At 38.6% G+C, this 17946-nt stretch overlaps 1 protein-coding gene across 6 annotated transcripts in view; it reads left to right on the top strand.

Annotated features, from left to right (window-relative positions):
• The window catches only part of BBX (BBX high mobility group box domain containing), a 177729-nt gene that overhangs the window by 97987 nt on the left and 61796 nt on the right, over positions 1-17946 (top strand). For all 6 annotated transcript variants that reach the window (XM_067546196.1, XM_067546199.1, XM_067546194.1 and 3 more), the window contains 3 exons: positions 4405-4575; positions 6715-6957; positions 14372-14570. In XM_067546196.1, coding sequence (XP_067402297.1) covers positions 4414-4575; positions 6715-6957; positions 14372-14570 — 604 coding nt within the window. In that variant the 5' untranslated portion in view covers positions 4405-4413. The remainder of the gene's footprint in view (positions 1-4404; positions 4576-6714; positions 6958-14371; positions 14571-17946) is intronic.

A 17946-nucleotide genomic window follows, 5' to 3' on the forward strand; every position in this document is an offset into this window, starting at 1 on the left:
TCAACCTATGGAGTTCTTTGGCCTTTCTGTTGTGAGAGACTTCCGCCAGGAGAAAAAAATAAAAGGGATCATTCTTAATAGACACCAACAAATTAAAACTACTGTGAAATGTGTGAAGCAAAGATTATGTAAAATAGAATGAGCTCCTCCCCCAATAAAAACAAAAACAAAATAGAAAAGCTAAAACATTACAAAATAGTGGTTCAAATAGCTTGAAAATGCTGTGATTTGTTTAAAATTTTGTGGGAGGGGAATGTGTCTTGATGCTAGAGGATACAGCTGGGCATAGGTCATGAGGGCATTTCATTTTGTTTCCTTACCCCGTTGCCAAGTTAGAGAGAAGATTGAAAGCTGACCTGATTGTGGCTCTGATCCTTCTCCCACTGAAATGGTGGCAAAACTCCCATTGACTTAAGTGGTGCAGGTTCAGGCCCTATCAAAGACTACTCCAATATTGACAGAGGAGAGACCTGTGTCTATCTGTCTCTCTTTAAAGAGATCTACCTCTGTAATATCCAGGGTTTTCATTGATTTTTTTGGTACTACGGATCTGAGTTTCTCATTCCCTTGTTATGATGAGTTAGCAGCTGCCTTACTGAGAGTCTCATAATAGATGAACTATTGTATCAAAATGACTGCAAGGGTACGATATATCACAATTAAAAGACACCTAATTAACTTAACTAAATTCCAGGAAGCTGAATATACATTTTTACCCATTCAGTAATGTGCAATACCATGAGTACTCGGTTCAGTTAAATTTTTTAAAGGATAATTAGGTACTCAATGTCTGGCCTATGTGTAGGGAAAATATAAACAGTCGTTTGTGAGCGAGAGAAAATAATAAATAAAGATCATGGTGTGAATCCCTTATCTAATTTTGAAGTGGCTAGTGCTCAGGTCCTGGTTTCACTTGCCTTTATCTAGCATGTAGTTTTGGAAAATTCTCAAATGAAATAGAGAGTGCTTATAAAACATAGTGTGGGTTTACTTATCTTTTGTGAAGATTTGTCTTAATCCTCTCTAAAACGCGAGGGAACAAAGAACTGCCTGTTAAACTTGATTTTTGAAATAGTAAGGAGACTTCTATAGTGCCTATGATATAGTTTTAAAAGAAGTATTGGTTACAGATAATTACCAGTGAAATAACTGACATGAAAAACAGGTCTTAAATTACTATTACATGGGAGATCAAGATGGTACAAACAACAATAAAATAAGTATCTTAAGAGAAAGCTGCTAAGTCACAAAATATCCTGAACTGAGGCGGTCCTTGATGTGTTAAAGGGATGGAGGAACTAATTAAAAATTTGAATGTACGTGTGAATAATTAGCAACCCTAAATGTTATTAGTTTTAAAAATGCTGAGACAACATCTTTCAAAGTTGAATGAATGTTTTCCTTTTTCATTGAGGACTATTAAATTACCCAAGTTTGAACTTCCTGTGGTAGCTTTGGATGTGTGAGAGTCACAATGAAGCTTTGATCATATGGGGCAAGTCGCTTGTATCTTTCTCCTCCCCTTCCCTCATGTAATTCAGCAGTGAACAAAAGGATATTGCCCAAACTTTAACAAAAATCACTTCTTGGATGAGATGAAGCCTGGAAAGTTTTATCTTGAAAATATTGCATCAGATTCTCTACTGTGCCAACATATATTCTGTCGTGGCTCCCTGATTCTCAAACTGCTCTGACCCAGATGTAAATTAGAGCTGCCTATGGGTATCCTAATTTAAGAAATCTGGTTATAGTTGCTTTTAGGCCATACGCCACTGGAAAATTCGTGTAGTGGAGATGAGCTCTGCCCTCTCCTGAAACAACTCCTGTGCCAGAAGGGGACAGTTAGACGGGCTAGGTAATATTTATGTTCGTAAGATTTCTTAACTGCCCAGATGCAGCCAAATTATGTACTGTTATGCAAAGGCGGCCAGAGCTGGGGCTGAGAATCAGGAACAGTATTAATAATTGAAAACTGGGGGTTTGGAATGGAACATGTAATTTGGCCTGACCAATTGTAGCTATTGCAGGTGACTTCACTATCAAATAGTTCAAGTTACTTGTTCTATCTAACCTGTTTTAAAACTTGAATATCTGTGGTGTTATAAACACTGTATAGTTTTCCACCCTTTACCTGTTTAGACTAAAAAGTCATAGTTCAGCAGTGACCTTTCAAATAGCAGTATCTTCACCTTATTGCCCTCCTTGCCCTTAAATTGATTATACTTCTTTCCTAATAGCCAAACCCTTGCCTTCTTTGAGGTTAATGATGATATTTCCATTGGGACCAGGATTTGGACCTTATTGTTAGTTTGTCACTGAGAGATGCCCATTAGCTTTTCAAAGTCTTCCACAGATATTCTTACAGGCCATATAGGCTCTCCATCATCTAGATTCACTCATTTTAGATGTTAATTCTGTTTACCATCAGCTTAATCTTTGACTCTATACCAGTGTTTCTCAATTAAATTTGGCCACGGAACCCTTTTGAACTCCATAAATAATTGCAGAACCCCCCAAACTCTTAACACCAAACGTCAGCATTTCTCAATTAAATTTCACTTAAATTACACTTGCACTAGATACCCTCTGCCGACAAATCCGGGACATCTTCTCTTTTTCGGCGGCAGCGGCGAATAGCTGCTCTCGGCGGTGGGGAACAGCTGCTCACGGAACCCTAACAGTGGGGTTCCGCGGAACCCCAATTGAGAAACACTGCTCTATACAATGTACGTTAATGTCATGTTAACAAAGGAGGCAAATGAAGAAACAGAAAAACTTCCATAAAGGGTTGCTAACTCTTATCTTGGATACATGGAGGAAGGGTGGATTGATTTAAACCAAGGCAATTTAAATAATTGATTTTAATCAACTTTTCCATTTGTGCTTCAGTTATTTTCTAAAGAAAGGTGCATTCTCATTGGTTGATGTAACCATTACAATATATAACTAAATAGAGCCTTTGCAGTAGATTTGCTGCATTTTTTTGCTACCTAGGAAGGTACGCTATACCTATATACAGTTATTTAAGCAATTATATAGCTTAATATTTTCAGATTCTTATTAACTGTACATTTTTAGTATGTTAGAAAATGATGAGTGAATATTGCTTATTTAGTAGATAACTCATGATTTATGTCAAGCTACGTTAGGATGGCAACTAGAATTTAATTAAACACACACAATAGCATATAGAATTTATTTTTAACGAGCAATAGAAGCCTTAATACATTACATGAGCAACTGTCCCACATTTATAAAGCTTGACCTCAAAAATTAGATATTTTCCACCTGATTCTTCGTTTATATAGAAAAGCAACCTTTAACTCAAAAGAGTTTTTGGTAGAGATTCATGGATACGGTATATTTATTTTTTATTTAAATGTAGGCCTTAACATCTTAAATTCAGACTTCCTTTTTAAACAGGCTTATTTTTCAAAAAAGAAAAACTTATAATTTAAATAATGAAATAAAAGATCTAGTTTAAATTAAAACAAAATCTGATTTTTTTTTTCCTTAAAAAATCATTGATTTGTATCCACTGTGCATGGAGGGATCTGTGCCTTTTTTTCAAGATACATTTGGTTATCAGATCTCATAAGCCGCCCCTTAAATTGCATGTTAACATGCAATAATTATGTATTTCAATGTACGACAGATCTGAGACACTTAATATGAAACACAAATATACAGGAGTGATGGGTAAATTTAATCTGTACTGTGAGAGTATGCGCTTCATTCTTTTGGGATTTTTTGGTACTGTGTACATGTTCATGTAGACAAGCACTTTCAAAATGTTGTTAGTGTAATTGCTTCTTCTTGTTTGCTTCAAATTCATAATTCATCCCGTTAGGGCTGGGAGTTGGTTTCCCTATTGCATTTGTTAATGGCACTGGGGAAATCCTGGCTCATAATGTCACCGCATTAAAAATGATCATTGTTAAATACAAGTGTGTGATTTACGGATTAGTGGCTGATGAGATGTTTTGGTGCTCAAAGGAGGGATTTCCTGGCTTGACAAAATGTGAAATACTGTAGTAGAGACAGGCTTGGGAGAAGCTTGAAGCTGCTCACTCACTTAGCTGGTGAAGTGTGAATGCTTTGTCCTGTAGATTGGGCAAGAGAGCTAGATTGGGCTAGTGTCCCCATGACATAGTCATAATCTGGATGTCACCACTTGATCTGGTAGCTTGAAGGGACTGTTAAGACAAGAAAGCATTAATTCTGAATGAGTTCACATAATGCCATGTTAATAACTTATTAAAATAAATTTCCGTGTATAGTGTTGTCAAAAAAAAAAAAAATCAGAGAATCCTGTATTTGCAGCATGATCTCTTATGCTTAACATGTATGAGTGATCTGCATGAATTTGGTAAGGTAACTTTTGTGACTATTTTTGCATGGCAGGTCACAGTAATGAAAGGCAGTAATCGGAATAAGGATCATTCAACAGAAGGAGAGGGAACTGGGAAACGACCAAAGAGAAAGTGTCTTCAGTGGCATCCACTACTTGCAAAGAAAATCCTTGACTTTTCTGAAGAGGAGGAGGAAGAAGAGGAAGAAGAAGATATTGATAAGGTAGACTGTCCCTTCCAGAAGATAAACCCTTAGCATTACTCCATTTGTGTTGAGAGGCAGTCCAATAAAAATCTTTGAGTGGACTATTGAGAGTCAGGAGCATGGCTGATAAAATGGTGACTTTCTTGGAGAGAACAAGCATCATTAGTTAGAAATGTGACAGATCTGAGGATATTTATGTATTGAGTTTTGGGTTAGCACTCATTTTATCTTTTATTAAACTGTAAGGAAACAAAGAACATCGGAGTGGATTTATAATAGGCTGAGGAAACTTAATTTTGATCATTTAAATATATACCCTTTTTAATCTTAAGAAGTTTACCAAAGATATATTCAAGGTAACTCAGTAGGATTAAAATGAACCTAGGTTGCATTTATTACACCACCTTATTATCTGGCATTACAGAAACTGATACCATTATAAAGGCCAAATTCAGCGCTCAGTTACTTTTATCATCTGAAATAACTCCATATTCATTTACACGAGCGTAACTGAGAGAGTTTGGCCCTAAACTGTTGACGATGGGCCAAATTCTGTTTTTATATTTCCCCCCCCACTATGAATATAGACAGTGAAAAGAAATGTCAATCTGCCTTTGCAGAGATGTAAGGATAAGCAGAAAATAATGCTACAGTTTTTAGTTTCATTCATGTCTTTTAAAAATATGATACACATCCCATTTTACACTTATTCTGTAACAAAGATGCTTGCAATTAATATACCACTACTCAATTAAAACTTATTAGTTGAATGTGGTATATCTTGTGGCCTGGACTTCACAGGGTGCCTTTAATCTATTGTACTCTATTATTTTAAAAGAAGTTTAGCACAGAGACAATGTTATCCATAGTTTGATATCTCCTTCAGGTGATGGATTTGGTGAGATGACAGGCTAACTTTGTTAGATCTGTTAGCAACTTTTGCTACTATTGCACACAAAATTTGACTCTCTTCCAGGATTATTAGGGAGCGCAGATGGGATGGTCCTTCATGGGTTTACTTCTTTGTCTTTGGCATTGTTCACAGAAGCTGCTCTCAATCTTCTTCCCCAAGAGACCTAGCATCCGAAGGGACCCAGCATGTGGAGTCCCACGAGTTTACAGTTTGCCCTGTTTGATGCCCTGTTTGATGAAGGGTGGGTAGGGAAGACAGGTGAGATCAGGATCTGCACTGTCACCAAGATGAAGTTAATACTCAGATCCAAATCTCCTTGATGCCTGATAGAGTTGTGTTATGGGGGACGAGATTGGGAGCAAACTGGCTTAGACCAAACATGGATAAGAATGCAGATAGGTAGGGAGAAGTAACTAGAGAAATGCACTGAGGCTCTGAGGGTGTGTTCTGATGAAGGTATTGTCTCATCTTTGCCAATATGGTTTATATTGGCAGTATCATATTTGCCCCATAACTGTCCTTTACTGTTAAATGGGCTTCCATGTTACATAGTAATATTATTAGCTCTGTGGTTGCTCCAGACGCTTTGAATAGTATTCTGTGAGGTGGATCTTGCCACAGGGCCTCTTTCATCTATGAGCTCAAGGCTGAATTACTGCAGTGTGTTCCAGCTGGGCTTACCCTCTGAAAAGACTAGGCAACTTTCTGGTTACTGTACTGCGTACGGCCGCAGCCAAACTTTTGAGTGGAGAGAGCTGCCAGGACTACATAGCATCAGTACTCTGTACTAGTTAACTGTTCATTTCCAGTGGCTGTTTACATTGTTGGTTGTGGTTGCAAGCCATATTGGTCCAGGTTAAGTTAACTAAGGTGGCCTTTCCCTTTTGTTGCATTGTAACAGTTATGTAATTGGTTGCTCTAGCTTTCAGTTCCTGAGGTTGAACTCTCCAGGGCTGGTGGCAGAGAATGGCCTTCACCTGTTCCCTCTCTTAGTCTGAGCTTAAATCTGACAAGAACTTTGGCTTGAACAAGCTTTTTACAGACCTCGGCTTAGGCACAAGATGTTGGCAGGTTTTATGTAGCTATATTTTGGGAAGGACGTGTGTTATGATTGTTTTAGTTTATACATACTTACAATATATATTTATATATATACACACAAATTTTAATATAATGGCTAACACTTATCCGGTTTTTATTGACTGACTGATTATTTTTAACATTTCTCTTTTTGTGCTAATTAGGTCCAACTTCTTGGGGCTGATGGTCTAGAGCATGATGCTGATGAAACAGAAGATGATGAATCTTCAGAGCAGCGAGCCCGCAGGCCAATGAATGCATTTCTCTTATTTTGCAAACGTCATCGCTCCCTTGTGAGGCAGGAACACCCCCGTCTGGACAATCGTGGTGCTACCAAGATATTGGCAGATTGGTGGGCTGTTCTAGACCCAAAAGAAAAGCAGAAATACACTGACATGGCCAAGGAGGTATGTATTGTCCAAATTGTGGGTGGATGTCAACTGAATTTGTTTTGTATATGTGTTATCTTCTGTGCATTATTATGTCTTAGCATTTAACATCATGTAAACGTGTCACAGTACATAGTGTATCAGAAATTCTCTGAAGTGCCATTTTTTAAAGTGAGAATCTGTGACCAGTGGTTTTGTACAGTGGTTTAATTTCAAAGTCGCTGGTGTATGTTACTGTCACTAAGACTCTTGTTATTTTTAATCAGACTGCAAGGGAAACTGTCTGTATCCAAACTATCCTGTCATTGGTAATCTTCTGATGAACTGGTCATAGAGTATACAGCTCGTTAACCGCATTCTTATGATGCTAGCATGTCAGTAGTGTGTCATTGTCCGCCCATAAAGGCATGGCCCTAAACGTGACAAGATTGTGTCCACTGAAGGCATAATTAAGTCCATTCCATGTCAATTAACAGTATTGATAGATGACATTAACTTGAACTGTGCATTTCCTATTGGTAGTAGAGCCTGTTAAACAGTCCTTGTTCAACCAAAAATTCCAAAAACGTAGTCTCTTTTTTTTCCTTTGCTAATAAATTCAGGGTTCACCAAATAGTTTGGCAAAATAATGTTTAAGCTGCTAGTGGTTCATGAACTATTCACTTTGTCTGTTCATTGTTCTCTCTCTGATGTGTGCTGATCATGTAGCAGACTTTGCTATGACAGGGTCCAACCCTAGATCAGTGAACAATAAGTCATCAAAATCCTTTATCTGGGAATCCATGTGAGAAGTCCCTTATTTCATAAAATGTCTCTGCTTCATCTCACAATTTAAATGTGAGGTTTTCAACAGGAATAACTTGCTGAGTAAATTGGTCCCAAAAAGATTCCAGGTGCCGATGTTGGGGTGGGTTGGTCTGTAGCTAATTACAAGGACAGACTTCTTCGCCCAAAACAGAAGTTAGTAATTAGTTGTTTAACATGGATTGTGTGCGGAACTATAGAGTTCGATACTGTGTCTGAGCAAGCAGTAGACGGAACCTGAGTCATAGCTACTCTTAGGATAATTAAGGAGACAATTATCCATAACTTGTGCATATTTTTTAGGATTATTTGCTACTTTTTCCAAACACACATGAAGTTTGGATATCTTGAGGGAGTTGCATTAGATTGTGGGTTCTCTGGAGATCTGCTTATTTCTGGAGCTTCTCTCTTGGGACATGTTCAGAAATAGTAAGGAAAGAGACACACAGTACATGGTTGAATCATACTTTATGAAAAATTGTAAAATAGCTGTTAACGATTTCTGAAACATAGTGAGACAGGGTACTGAGTTAGATGAACTGTGGGTTTGTTCCCATTATTGCTGTTCCTAATTTATTCTGCCTTCCCACTACAAATTAGGCAGTGTTTTTAAAATTAAGAAAAAGTCAATGAAGAGATATGATACGGATATTGGAAAAAGGAAAGATGAAAGATTTTTACTGTTTTTTTCAAAATAGGTACATATAATGTGATTTCTTTGTTTTTTAATACTTTTCTCTTGCTGAAAGAAACTTATTTAGTAAGGATTGGGGGGGAGGAAAATAATTGCATAACTCATGAGAAATGACAGATCTGGAACTATTAATCATGTCTCTGTTCCTGTAATGATTTAGTTTTTCTTGGCTTTAAGAACATGTTGTACATTCACTATTGAAGAGAAACAATATATCCAAGGGAGTTCAGATCATTAAAATGAGTTCCAAGAATATTTAGAAGAGATAAAGAATATAATTTTTGTTCGTCAAACAGTTGAGCAGTACAACAATAATAATTAGCAACAATAGTCTACGACTGAATGTCTTGAGTACCTCTTCATAATCAGGCTCAGACTGTAAAATAAACATCATCAGCTGAAACCCCATTTTGAATTGCATTACTTCATATTATTTAGCACTTGCATTTGTTGTGGGAATTCTCAAGTGGGGTAACACAAGCCCTATTAAGAAGTATTCTTTTCCTGAAGACAGGTAATTTACAAGCTAGCAGGTGGGCCACCTGTAGGAGGAAAGAATAAAATTACTTTCATATTGCAAAATTTTGTCTAACTTTTGAGCCATCTAAATTAACTGACAGATTTTAGAAAATTATGATTTGAAATATTTCATACAGAGCTTTTCACCGCGGTGGTATTCCACCATGGCTGTCATCAGATCTCAAGGTTTTTACTGCATATGGTCAAAGCTTTCAAAATTGGATGCCTAAAGTTAGGCCTCTAAATGAGTGTGCTGAATTTCCGCAGAGGTGCTGAGCACCCAGCAACTCTCATCGTCTTCAGCAATTTTGAAAATTGGGTCATATATTTAGGTACCTAAACATGAATTTAGAAGCCTACAGATAGGCACCAAAGCCAGATTTTCAAAGGTATTTAGGCACCTAAAGATGCAGGTAAGTTCCTAATGGGATTTTCAAATCTCGTAAGCAGGCTAAGTGCCTAACTCTCATTGCCTTTCTATGGGAATTAGGTGTCTAACTCACTGAGGCACCTAGTGGGATTTTCAAAAGGGCTTATCTACATCTGTACCTTTTGAAAATCTGTCTGACCCCCAGTTTTAAAAACCTTAGACAACAATTCTGAGAGTTCATGGAATTTTTGTTAGTTTAAAATATGGTGACAGTGGAAGTTCTGCTATTGTCTTCAGCAGGAATGGCAGCAGACTTTTGATTTGTATCCTCTAGATTTTGTAGGTCAGCTTCAACTTAAACTATGAAACTTTTATTACACAAGGGCAAAAGCTCAATAGCTGCTAAATACTTCTGGCAGAACCACAAGAGCTTGCTGCCATTTATTAGCATTATAGATTTACTGAGGAGAAAATGGCTCTTCCAGTCTAAGGTAGTCTTTATTCCCCAGTCACTTACGGCTTGAATTGTTCATAAATATGTTTGTCTATTTTAATTACCTGAATGCACGAAAGGGATAGTATGAACACTCGTCAGAATTCTTTCCCCTCCCTCTCACTCCCTTTCTATTTGGGTTAGAATTTTTCCAATAGCTTTCTAAAAAAATTGGAAAGGACGTTAGTGCTAATGCCTTGTTGGAAAACAGTTTGTTTAAAAATATGTCTTTGAATCCGCAATATCTGGGCCAGCAGAATTGTTTGGCCTCTTTCCTGTGGTGAACAGCCTGATGACTGCAGATTGTTGCCACTCAGCAACAGATTTGAGCACTTCTTACTCTGAGGACTCTTCCAGCTATTTCACAGACAAGATCAGACTCAGAACTTGTTTAGCTGCTGTTTTGGAAGCAGCCTCAAAATGAGAGGAGACAAATATTCTGCCTTCACCAGTGGAATTTTGCTAGATGTGCCAGGAGAACCGTGGACGATGACATAGAATGTGAACCAGGTCCTTCATGGTGTTGCCAACTCTCAAAATATTTGGTGTTTTTTTGGAAAGTTCATGCTCTCGGATTCATGTAATTGTGTGAGAATATTACTTTTTAAAAAAAAAAGATAATTAAATTTCTAGCCTTCATGATTTCAGAGAAAAGATGGAAACCATAATGATGTATAACATAATAATAATTCTGCCTGTTTCTTTCATCAGTAGATCTCTCAAAGCCCTTCACAATATTTTAATCCTCACAACACTGCTGTGCGGTAGGGAAATGCTATTATTCCCATTTTGCAGATGGGGAACTGAGGCACAGAGAGGCTAAGTGACTTGCCCAAGCTCACTCAGGAAGTCCATGGCAAAGCAAAGAATTAAACCCAGGTCTTCCATATGCCAGGCCAGCACCCTACCCACTGGACTATCCATCTTCCCAAAAACACGAATTCTGAAGGCTCCAATCTCAGAGGGCAAATAAAGACCTGGAATTTATTATTTTAAGTCATTCTCATGATTTTCTTTTTTTTTTTTTGTTTTTGTAATGCCTGATTCGTGAGTGTTGAATGCTTGGTGTTGGCAATACATGGCCAATTGAAAGCCAGCTACAAAGCACTGATGGAAATTTTTAATGCTTTTCGAAGATGTGCTGGCAGTCATTAAACAACTGATGACTAGGTCCTTGCTCAAGAAAACATCCTGTGATGTGAATGGCCATACTAGTTAGAGTGCTGCCTTTAGCCATCTATTTTTATTTGTATTTTGTTTTAAAAAAATTATTATTTTTAAGAAAAGTATTAAGCGACTGTCAGGACACACTAGATCCTACCTAGACTCCCAAATCTGTTCAAATAGTTAAAAATTAATGATAATTGAGAAATAATAGCCAGGAATTTTTTAATAAAAATATGAATAGGTGATGTATTATGACCCTGTGGGTTTATATACTTCAGTGCTATTAGGGATTGTGTGCTTTTAACTGTGTGAGCAGGAAACCTGATTCATGAGTGGGTTTGATTTCTAACAATAGACAGTAAAGCTGTTTCTTTGTGTGTGTGTGTGTATTTGTTTCTTGACAATGCTATTTTCATGTGATGCACATTCACTAGTAAAACTCTTCAAAATGAATTAAAAAAAGAGTAGGAGGTGCCACAGTCCTTAATTTTCCAATAATACGTGTGCGCCATTCAAGATATACAGGGAGAATATGTGGGTCAGCAACACCTACAAATTATTTATAGAGAAGCCTATAAATAAATAAATAAAAATAGAACTTTGCACAATGGATTCACACCATATTTTTTGCTTTTCTGAGGTGAATCATCCCTATCCATGCTACAATCTGGAGGCGGACAGTGACAGTTGATAGATTAAGACGGAAATGAAAGTAAAAGAGACGCAGATGCCATGATAATACTGCCACAAGGCACGCAGGGTTTTGCAGTTGACATGGATATTGATCTGGGAAAGCACGGGAGTCACTTTATTAGAGGATGTGGTTTTCAAAACATTTATTACCTGTTGTCATCAGTAGCCAGTGGACTTCTTTTCGTTAGTTTTGTTTGTGTGTAATAATTTTTAAAGTGAATTCAGTGCTTTTGTGTGAAAGGTAGTGGACTGACATCACATGAATGGATGGAGCACATGTTACTGTGCTGGAAACTTCCCTAGCTACCCTGCCAGTGTGTATCAAATGGAATTTAGGATGAGGATAGTTTAGCCTTCGTGCCCATTTAATCGTTGGTCTCTGCCAAGAGTCAGCTAATAAATCTGAAGTTATCATACTTCATTCTCATGCTAAGAATAGACAGTACTAATTTGGTAGCCTTCTACAGAACTGGGCTTTCTAAACCCTTAGCAGTTGTGCTGATAAGCATTTGGCTTTCTGAACCACAAACAGGAAGGCTTTCTACCACTGCAAGAATTAGGCCTCAGGCCTGCTGTTTCGGCAAGTCCTATTACCCTGGCCTAGAAATGTCCAAATAAATGTTTGACTCACACAGGGGCATCAAGCAGTAATCAGTGTACAGCCTTCTCAGAGCTTAGAGGATGTATTACCACATAACTCTCGACAGCCACCAGCAATAATCCAAAGATTACCTTTTTGCCATTTGTTTGTATGACACTCCGCACGAGCTATCGCTTTACTTGAAGATTCCTGCATGACCCGTTCACTGATTTCTCCTTATTCCCCTACAGATTTGATATTTCAGCACAACAGGCTGCTCTCAAAAATGCAATATTTAATTGTACGCTCTAAGGGGATATCCTTCTCCATCTCTCTTGACCCTCAAATTCTCTAAATCACTGTCCTATTGCTCAATCTATAGTTTTACCACTTAAAAGATACCAGTCATAGACAGTGAAAAAATATTTATTGTGGACCTCCCTTCCTCCTCTCACATACTAATCTGGTATTTCTTGACTGATAAATGCAAACTCTTGACTGACATGACATACCAACAATGCCTAGCTAATTCCTACTTGCCTTTCTACATAAGCACCTGTTCTCTCAGTTCTCCTTGGGGATGTGTTATTTCCAGTAAAGTTCTTTCCACAAATGAAATATACCCCATTTCCAACCCCCTTTTTGTATTCCCCCACTTCCAGTGCTGTCTGTGAACCAGAAAACTCCGTCATTAAAAAGAATATGTTCAAGGAGACTGCAAAGCAATACAGGATGTAACTGATCCGGGATGACACAGCCTCAGACTTAATTCAAAGAAGTTATTTTCCCATGTGCATTTTACATGTTGTTGTGTCTTCGTCTCTTGTCTTTACTGAAGGATTGTGGCAAGATGTTTGGCATGTACATCATGTGCGGGTAGAACCTGAGCCGAGTGGCCTCATTATCACCATTCAAATCCAACTTTGTTTGCCAGAGGGAAACGAAGATGGTGATCCTAATAATATTGTTTAAAAACAAGAATGTTAGGAAGGGAAAAGCCCTGTTAGAAAAAGTTTGACGCTTTCTTTACATATCACAAGGGAGTTTTTTTAATATATGAGAGTCTTTTGCCTTGCCGCACACCTTTAAACACGTAGGCAGCGAGCTCATTACACAGGTCACATTACCCTGAACCTCCCATGTTTCACATTACTGTGGTAAAGAATCCAATCGTCTAAAAGTGCTGTTTAAAAAAGAGAAAAGAAATCTCAAATTAAGAATTTTTATAATAGAACCAAAAAAAGCAGTTTTAATATTAAAGACATCATCGTCAGATATTATGGGTTGAATAGAGCATCTTCTACCTGAGACTCTCTGTAGACTGCTAGTCCCTCCAGCTGTCTGGTGCCGGTAATGAGCCCAATTTGGACATGTGCTTAGTGTGTTCAAGGCCACAGAAAGCTTCAGGCAGCCACAGTGCCTTCTAATGTTAAAGATGGCGCTGTGCATGATGGTAAATTCTGATTATGAGCTTGGAGCAAAAGGCTCAGATGCATTGTCACAGAAAATGAGACCAGTGTCTGTAAGTAACCATTTATTTTCTCAGGCGTATACCTGGCCTTGAAAAGAATATAACTCAAATATTGTAAAATACAAAGTTGCTGCCCCCATCAAAAAAAAAGTGTGTGCGGAGCAAGGAGCTATGAAATCTTGCCACACTTATTTCCACGTGGTTTATTTTCCATCTACTGATAATGTACAAGTTTCTATCTGTGTAATGTAATTAATCTAAATAGCTGTCCCAGAGTGGGCGATGTCTGGGCGGGGTAGGGGGTCTGCCCCCATAAAACAGTTTTCAGGGTCTAGCTTACGTATGCTGTGGATGGTAAATACCAATATACAGAGAGAAAACTCTGTTATTTTTAAATCCTGCTGTTTAATAACTTCATCTTGTTAGGTTTGGCTTGGTGGTTAGACTGAACTCAAAGCACAAGATTAGAAATATGACCAAGACCTTTGATGGAACTCCACAATTAAGGGCTAAAAGACTGTACGCTGAATTCAGCACTCTTGTAAGCGGGGTGCCTCTCCCGCCATGGTCTTATAAATATCTAACTGCAATGTCTGATGTGAATATTTTCCTTACCGCTTATTTTTTCCTTTCCTGTCTAGTACAAGGATGCATTTATGAAGGCAAATCCTGGCTACAAGTGGTGCCCTACCACAAACAAACCTGTGAAAACCCAGTCATCTGCTGTTACAAACAGGAAAAAGCTATGGGCCTTCCCGCCAGAATCTGCAAAAGATTTACCAAGCCCCAAAAAAGTGACACAGACTGAAGAAATGCCTCAGCTGAACTTTGGAATGGCAGGTGAGCTTTATGTCCTCGTTTCCTGTGAGTAGTGTTGCTGTCACTGATGACATTAGGAGTGTCTGTCCTGAAAGCCGGTAAGACTAGCTTTCTTTATTCCAAGCGTATTACAGTTCTGTTCTCCATCCCATGTTACAATTATAGACCCTGATTCAGGAAAGCATCCCTGTTTGGACCACACTGAAGCATGTGCTTAGGTGTTATGTAGAGTTTTGAATAGGGTTGGAGCACATAAAGTCTGTCATGAATCAGGGCCAGAGATCTGACAACATCTAAAAGTGGGGCAGTTTTTGCTCTGGTACCAAATTTTGCAACTCAGGCCCGCCGTTAGTTTAGTGAGTTTTCACTATACATCAAAAAATTATACTATTGATTGTACGTATTTTCCTTCTGTAATTTCATGTGCCATTGTGCTATGTTTATCAATCTCATGTCAACAGAAATGATACACTGCTGACTACTAAAAAAAAGTTGCAGCTTTTAGCAAGCAGTGTTTCTGTGGATGAAAAATATTTAAAGAAGCAAATCCTTTATAACACTAAAGATCCACTAGGAGGAAATTTTCATTTAAAACTAATAAAATGAAATCTGCTCTTAAAAAGAACCCTGGAAAAGCCTGCATAGATGACGGTCAGAACTAGTGATGTGCTGAGTGTCCTCAAGTCTCACTGACTCAGCGAGAGCTGAGTATGGTCAGAACTTTCAGGATCAGGTCTTTGATAAATACAGGCTTTAATGTTCTTGAATATTGGCAAGTTCAAAACCTACAACTGGCTCAGACTGGAAGTGATTTAGAGGGAGGGAAAACAAACTCTTTTTCTCCTCTTCTTCACTTTTTTAAAAGGCAACATTTATACAGGATGGTTTTTTTGTTTTTTTTTAAACATTCAAATTTGCCTAGTGTAGGTTGTGCTAAGTGTGTGACAGGGAAGACAAGCTCTCTGCCCGGAAGAGCTTACAGATAAAGAGGTAGGATAAATTTGTTTGGGATAGCTCTCAAAGGATAAAAAGCTTGTATCCATTTTTGCCCAGTGCAGTGGTATGGAAGTTCCATAATGAAATCACTCCTTAGCATGAAGGAACTGTGAAATGTATTTCAAAATGAAGTTGGTCATGCTACAGAGTTACATAATTTGTGATGCTTGTTATTTGGGAGCCCAGTGTCAGATGCTGTAAATCTCTTCGTTCCATTCTGCTTTTAACATCAGAAGAACAACATTAACCGTCTTTAAATGTTCTTGAGATTATGTGATCAGCAGCTCGCATGACTTATTCCTCTTCAGTGTAACCACCTCCCCTCCGTACATGATAAACACCAATAGTGCCCGTTAGTACAAACAGAGCTTTAAGCAAAAATGAAGAATAGGAATTTAAAGTGTATCTAGTCAATCTCTGCAGACAGTTAAAACCAAGCAAGAAAACAATCACTAGATTTCTGAGGATCTGATACATTGAATGAAAGGATCCACCATCTTCCCCAGGATAAACAGCAGTCGTCTTAAGTAATAATAGGAAGGCTTACAAATTCTGGTCCTAATGCTGCAATTAAATATGCACGTGCTTATCTCTGCTCATGTGAGTAGACGACTTGTGTGAATAAAGTTAAGCATAGCTGTGTTTAGTAGAAATAAATGAAGCAAATACACCCAAAACAACACAGTTGGATGACTGGGGGAAGGGGGAAGAGCCTGAATTGTGCATTAATGCTCCCATATCTCCAGAGCTCCAGTCCAGTGCCTTAGCCACTAGACTGCGCTCTGTTTCTAAAGAGGACAGTATTTTTATGTTGTCTAGGAACAGTGTATTACAGTCTGTGGGTCAGAGATTAAGTTGGTAGGGTTTCTGCTTCTGCTCTCACACAGTTGTACCCCACTAGAGAAAAGCAGATGTTCCACCAGTACAAAAGTAGTCTGTGAAAGTACTCTGTGTGCTCACACTGGAGGAGTTCACATCACTGATTCATGAAGGGCCTAAAGGGCTGCTATGCCAACTAGAAAAACCTTTTGTCAGCTCCATTCAGGTAAATGTTCCTTGATTAATTCCTCTTTCCCCAGACTTGCATATCTGACTACTGCCTCCAAGATAACCAGCTTTGAAATCTAGACAGACTATTGCCAAGAAATCAGACAGTAGCTGAACATAGGAAGCAGAGAAAAGCAAAGGACATTTGTTCTTTAAACCACTGGTACTCCTTTAAATAACATGCATCTTCAAGAATCGTTGCATCTCTAGACCTAGGAAAATGTGTAAAATAAAGACATTCCACACCACCAGTTTCATTTGACGTGTGGTTGTAAATGTTTTCTTTGCTTTTATGTGCAATAATATTAGGAAACCAAATATATAGGAAAATCTTTCTTGTCTTTTACAAGTTGTCCCATTGGAGTTAATAGAAGGTACCTGGGGCCGGTTTTGTTCAACATCTTCATTAATGATCTAGAGGATGGGGTAGATTGCACCCTCAGCAAGTTTGCAGATGACACTAAGCTGGGGGGAGTGGTAGATACCCTAGAAGATAGGGATAGGATACAGAAGGACCTAAACAAAATGGAGGATTAGGCCAAAAGAAATCTGATGAGGTTCAACAATGACAAGTGCAGAGTCCTGCACTTTGGACGGAAGAATCACATACACAGCTACAGACTGGGGACTGATGAGCTAGGCAGCAGTTCTGCCGAAAAGGACCAGAGGGGTAACAGTGGATAAGAAGCTGGATATGAGTCAGCAGTGTGCCCTGGTTGCCAAGAAGGCTAATAGCATATTGGGCTGCATTCGTAGGAGCATTGCCAGCAGATCGCGGGAAGTGATTCCCCTCTATTCGGCATTGGTGAGGCCGCATTTGGAGTATTGTGTCCAGTTTTGGGCCCCCCACTGCAAAAAGGATGTGGAGAAGTTGGAGAGAGTCCAGCGGAGGGCAACAAAAATGATTAGGGGGCTGGAGCACAAGACTTATGAGAAGAGGCTGGGGGAACTAGGCTTGTTTAAGTCTGCAGAAGAGAAGAATGAGGGGGAATTTGATAGCAGCCTTTAATACCTGAAAGGGGGTTCCAGGGAGGATGGAGATAGGCTGTTCTCAGTGGTGGCAGATGACAGAACAAGGAGCAATGGTCTCAAATTGCAGTGGGGGAAATCTAGGTTGGACATTAGGAAAAAGTTTTTCACTAGGAGGGTGGTGAAGCATTGGAATGAGTTACCTAGGTGGTGGTGGAATCTCCATCTTTAGAGGTTTTTAAGCTGAGGTTTGACAAAGCCCGGGCTGGGATGATATAGCTGAGATTAGTCCTGCTTTGAGCAGGAGGTTGGACTAGATGACCATCTGAGGTCCCTTCCAACTCTGATTCTACCAATGCAAGTATGGTTTTAAAAAAATTGTCTT

The sequence above is a fragment of the Emydura macquarii genome, unplaced genomic scaffold, assembly GCF_026122565.2.
Source record: "Emydura macquarii macquarii isolate MOO-44397 ecotype Brisbane River unplaced genomic scaffold, CSIRO-AGI_Emac_v2 contig_1119, whole genome shotgun sequence".
NCBI classification, from domain to species: Eukaryota; Metazoa; Chordata; order Testudines; family Chelidae; genus Emydura; species Emydura macquarii.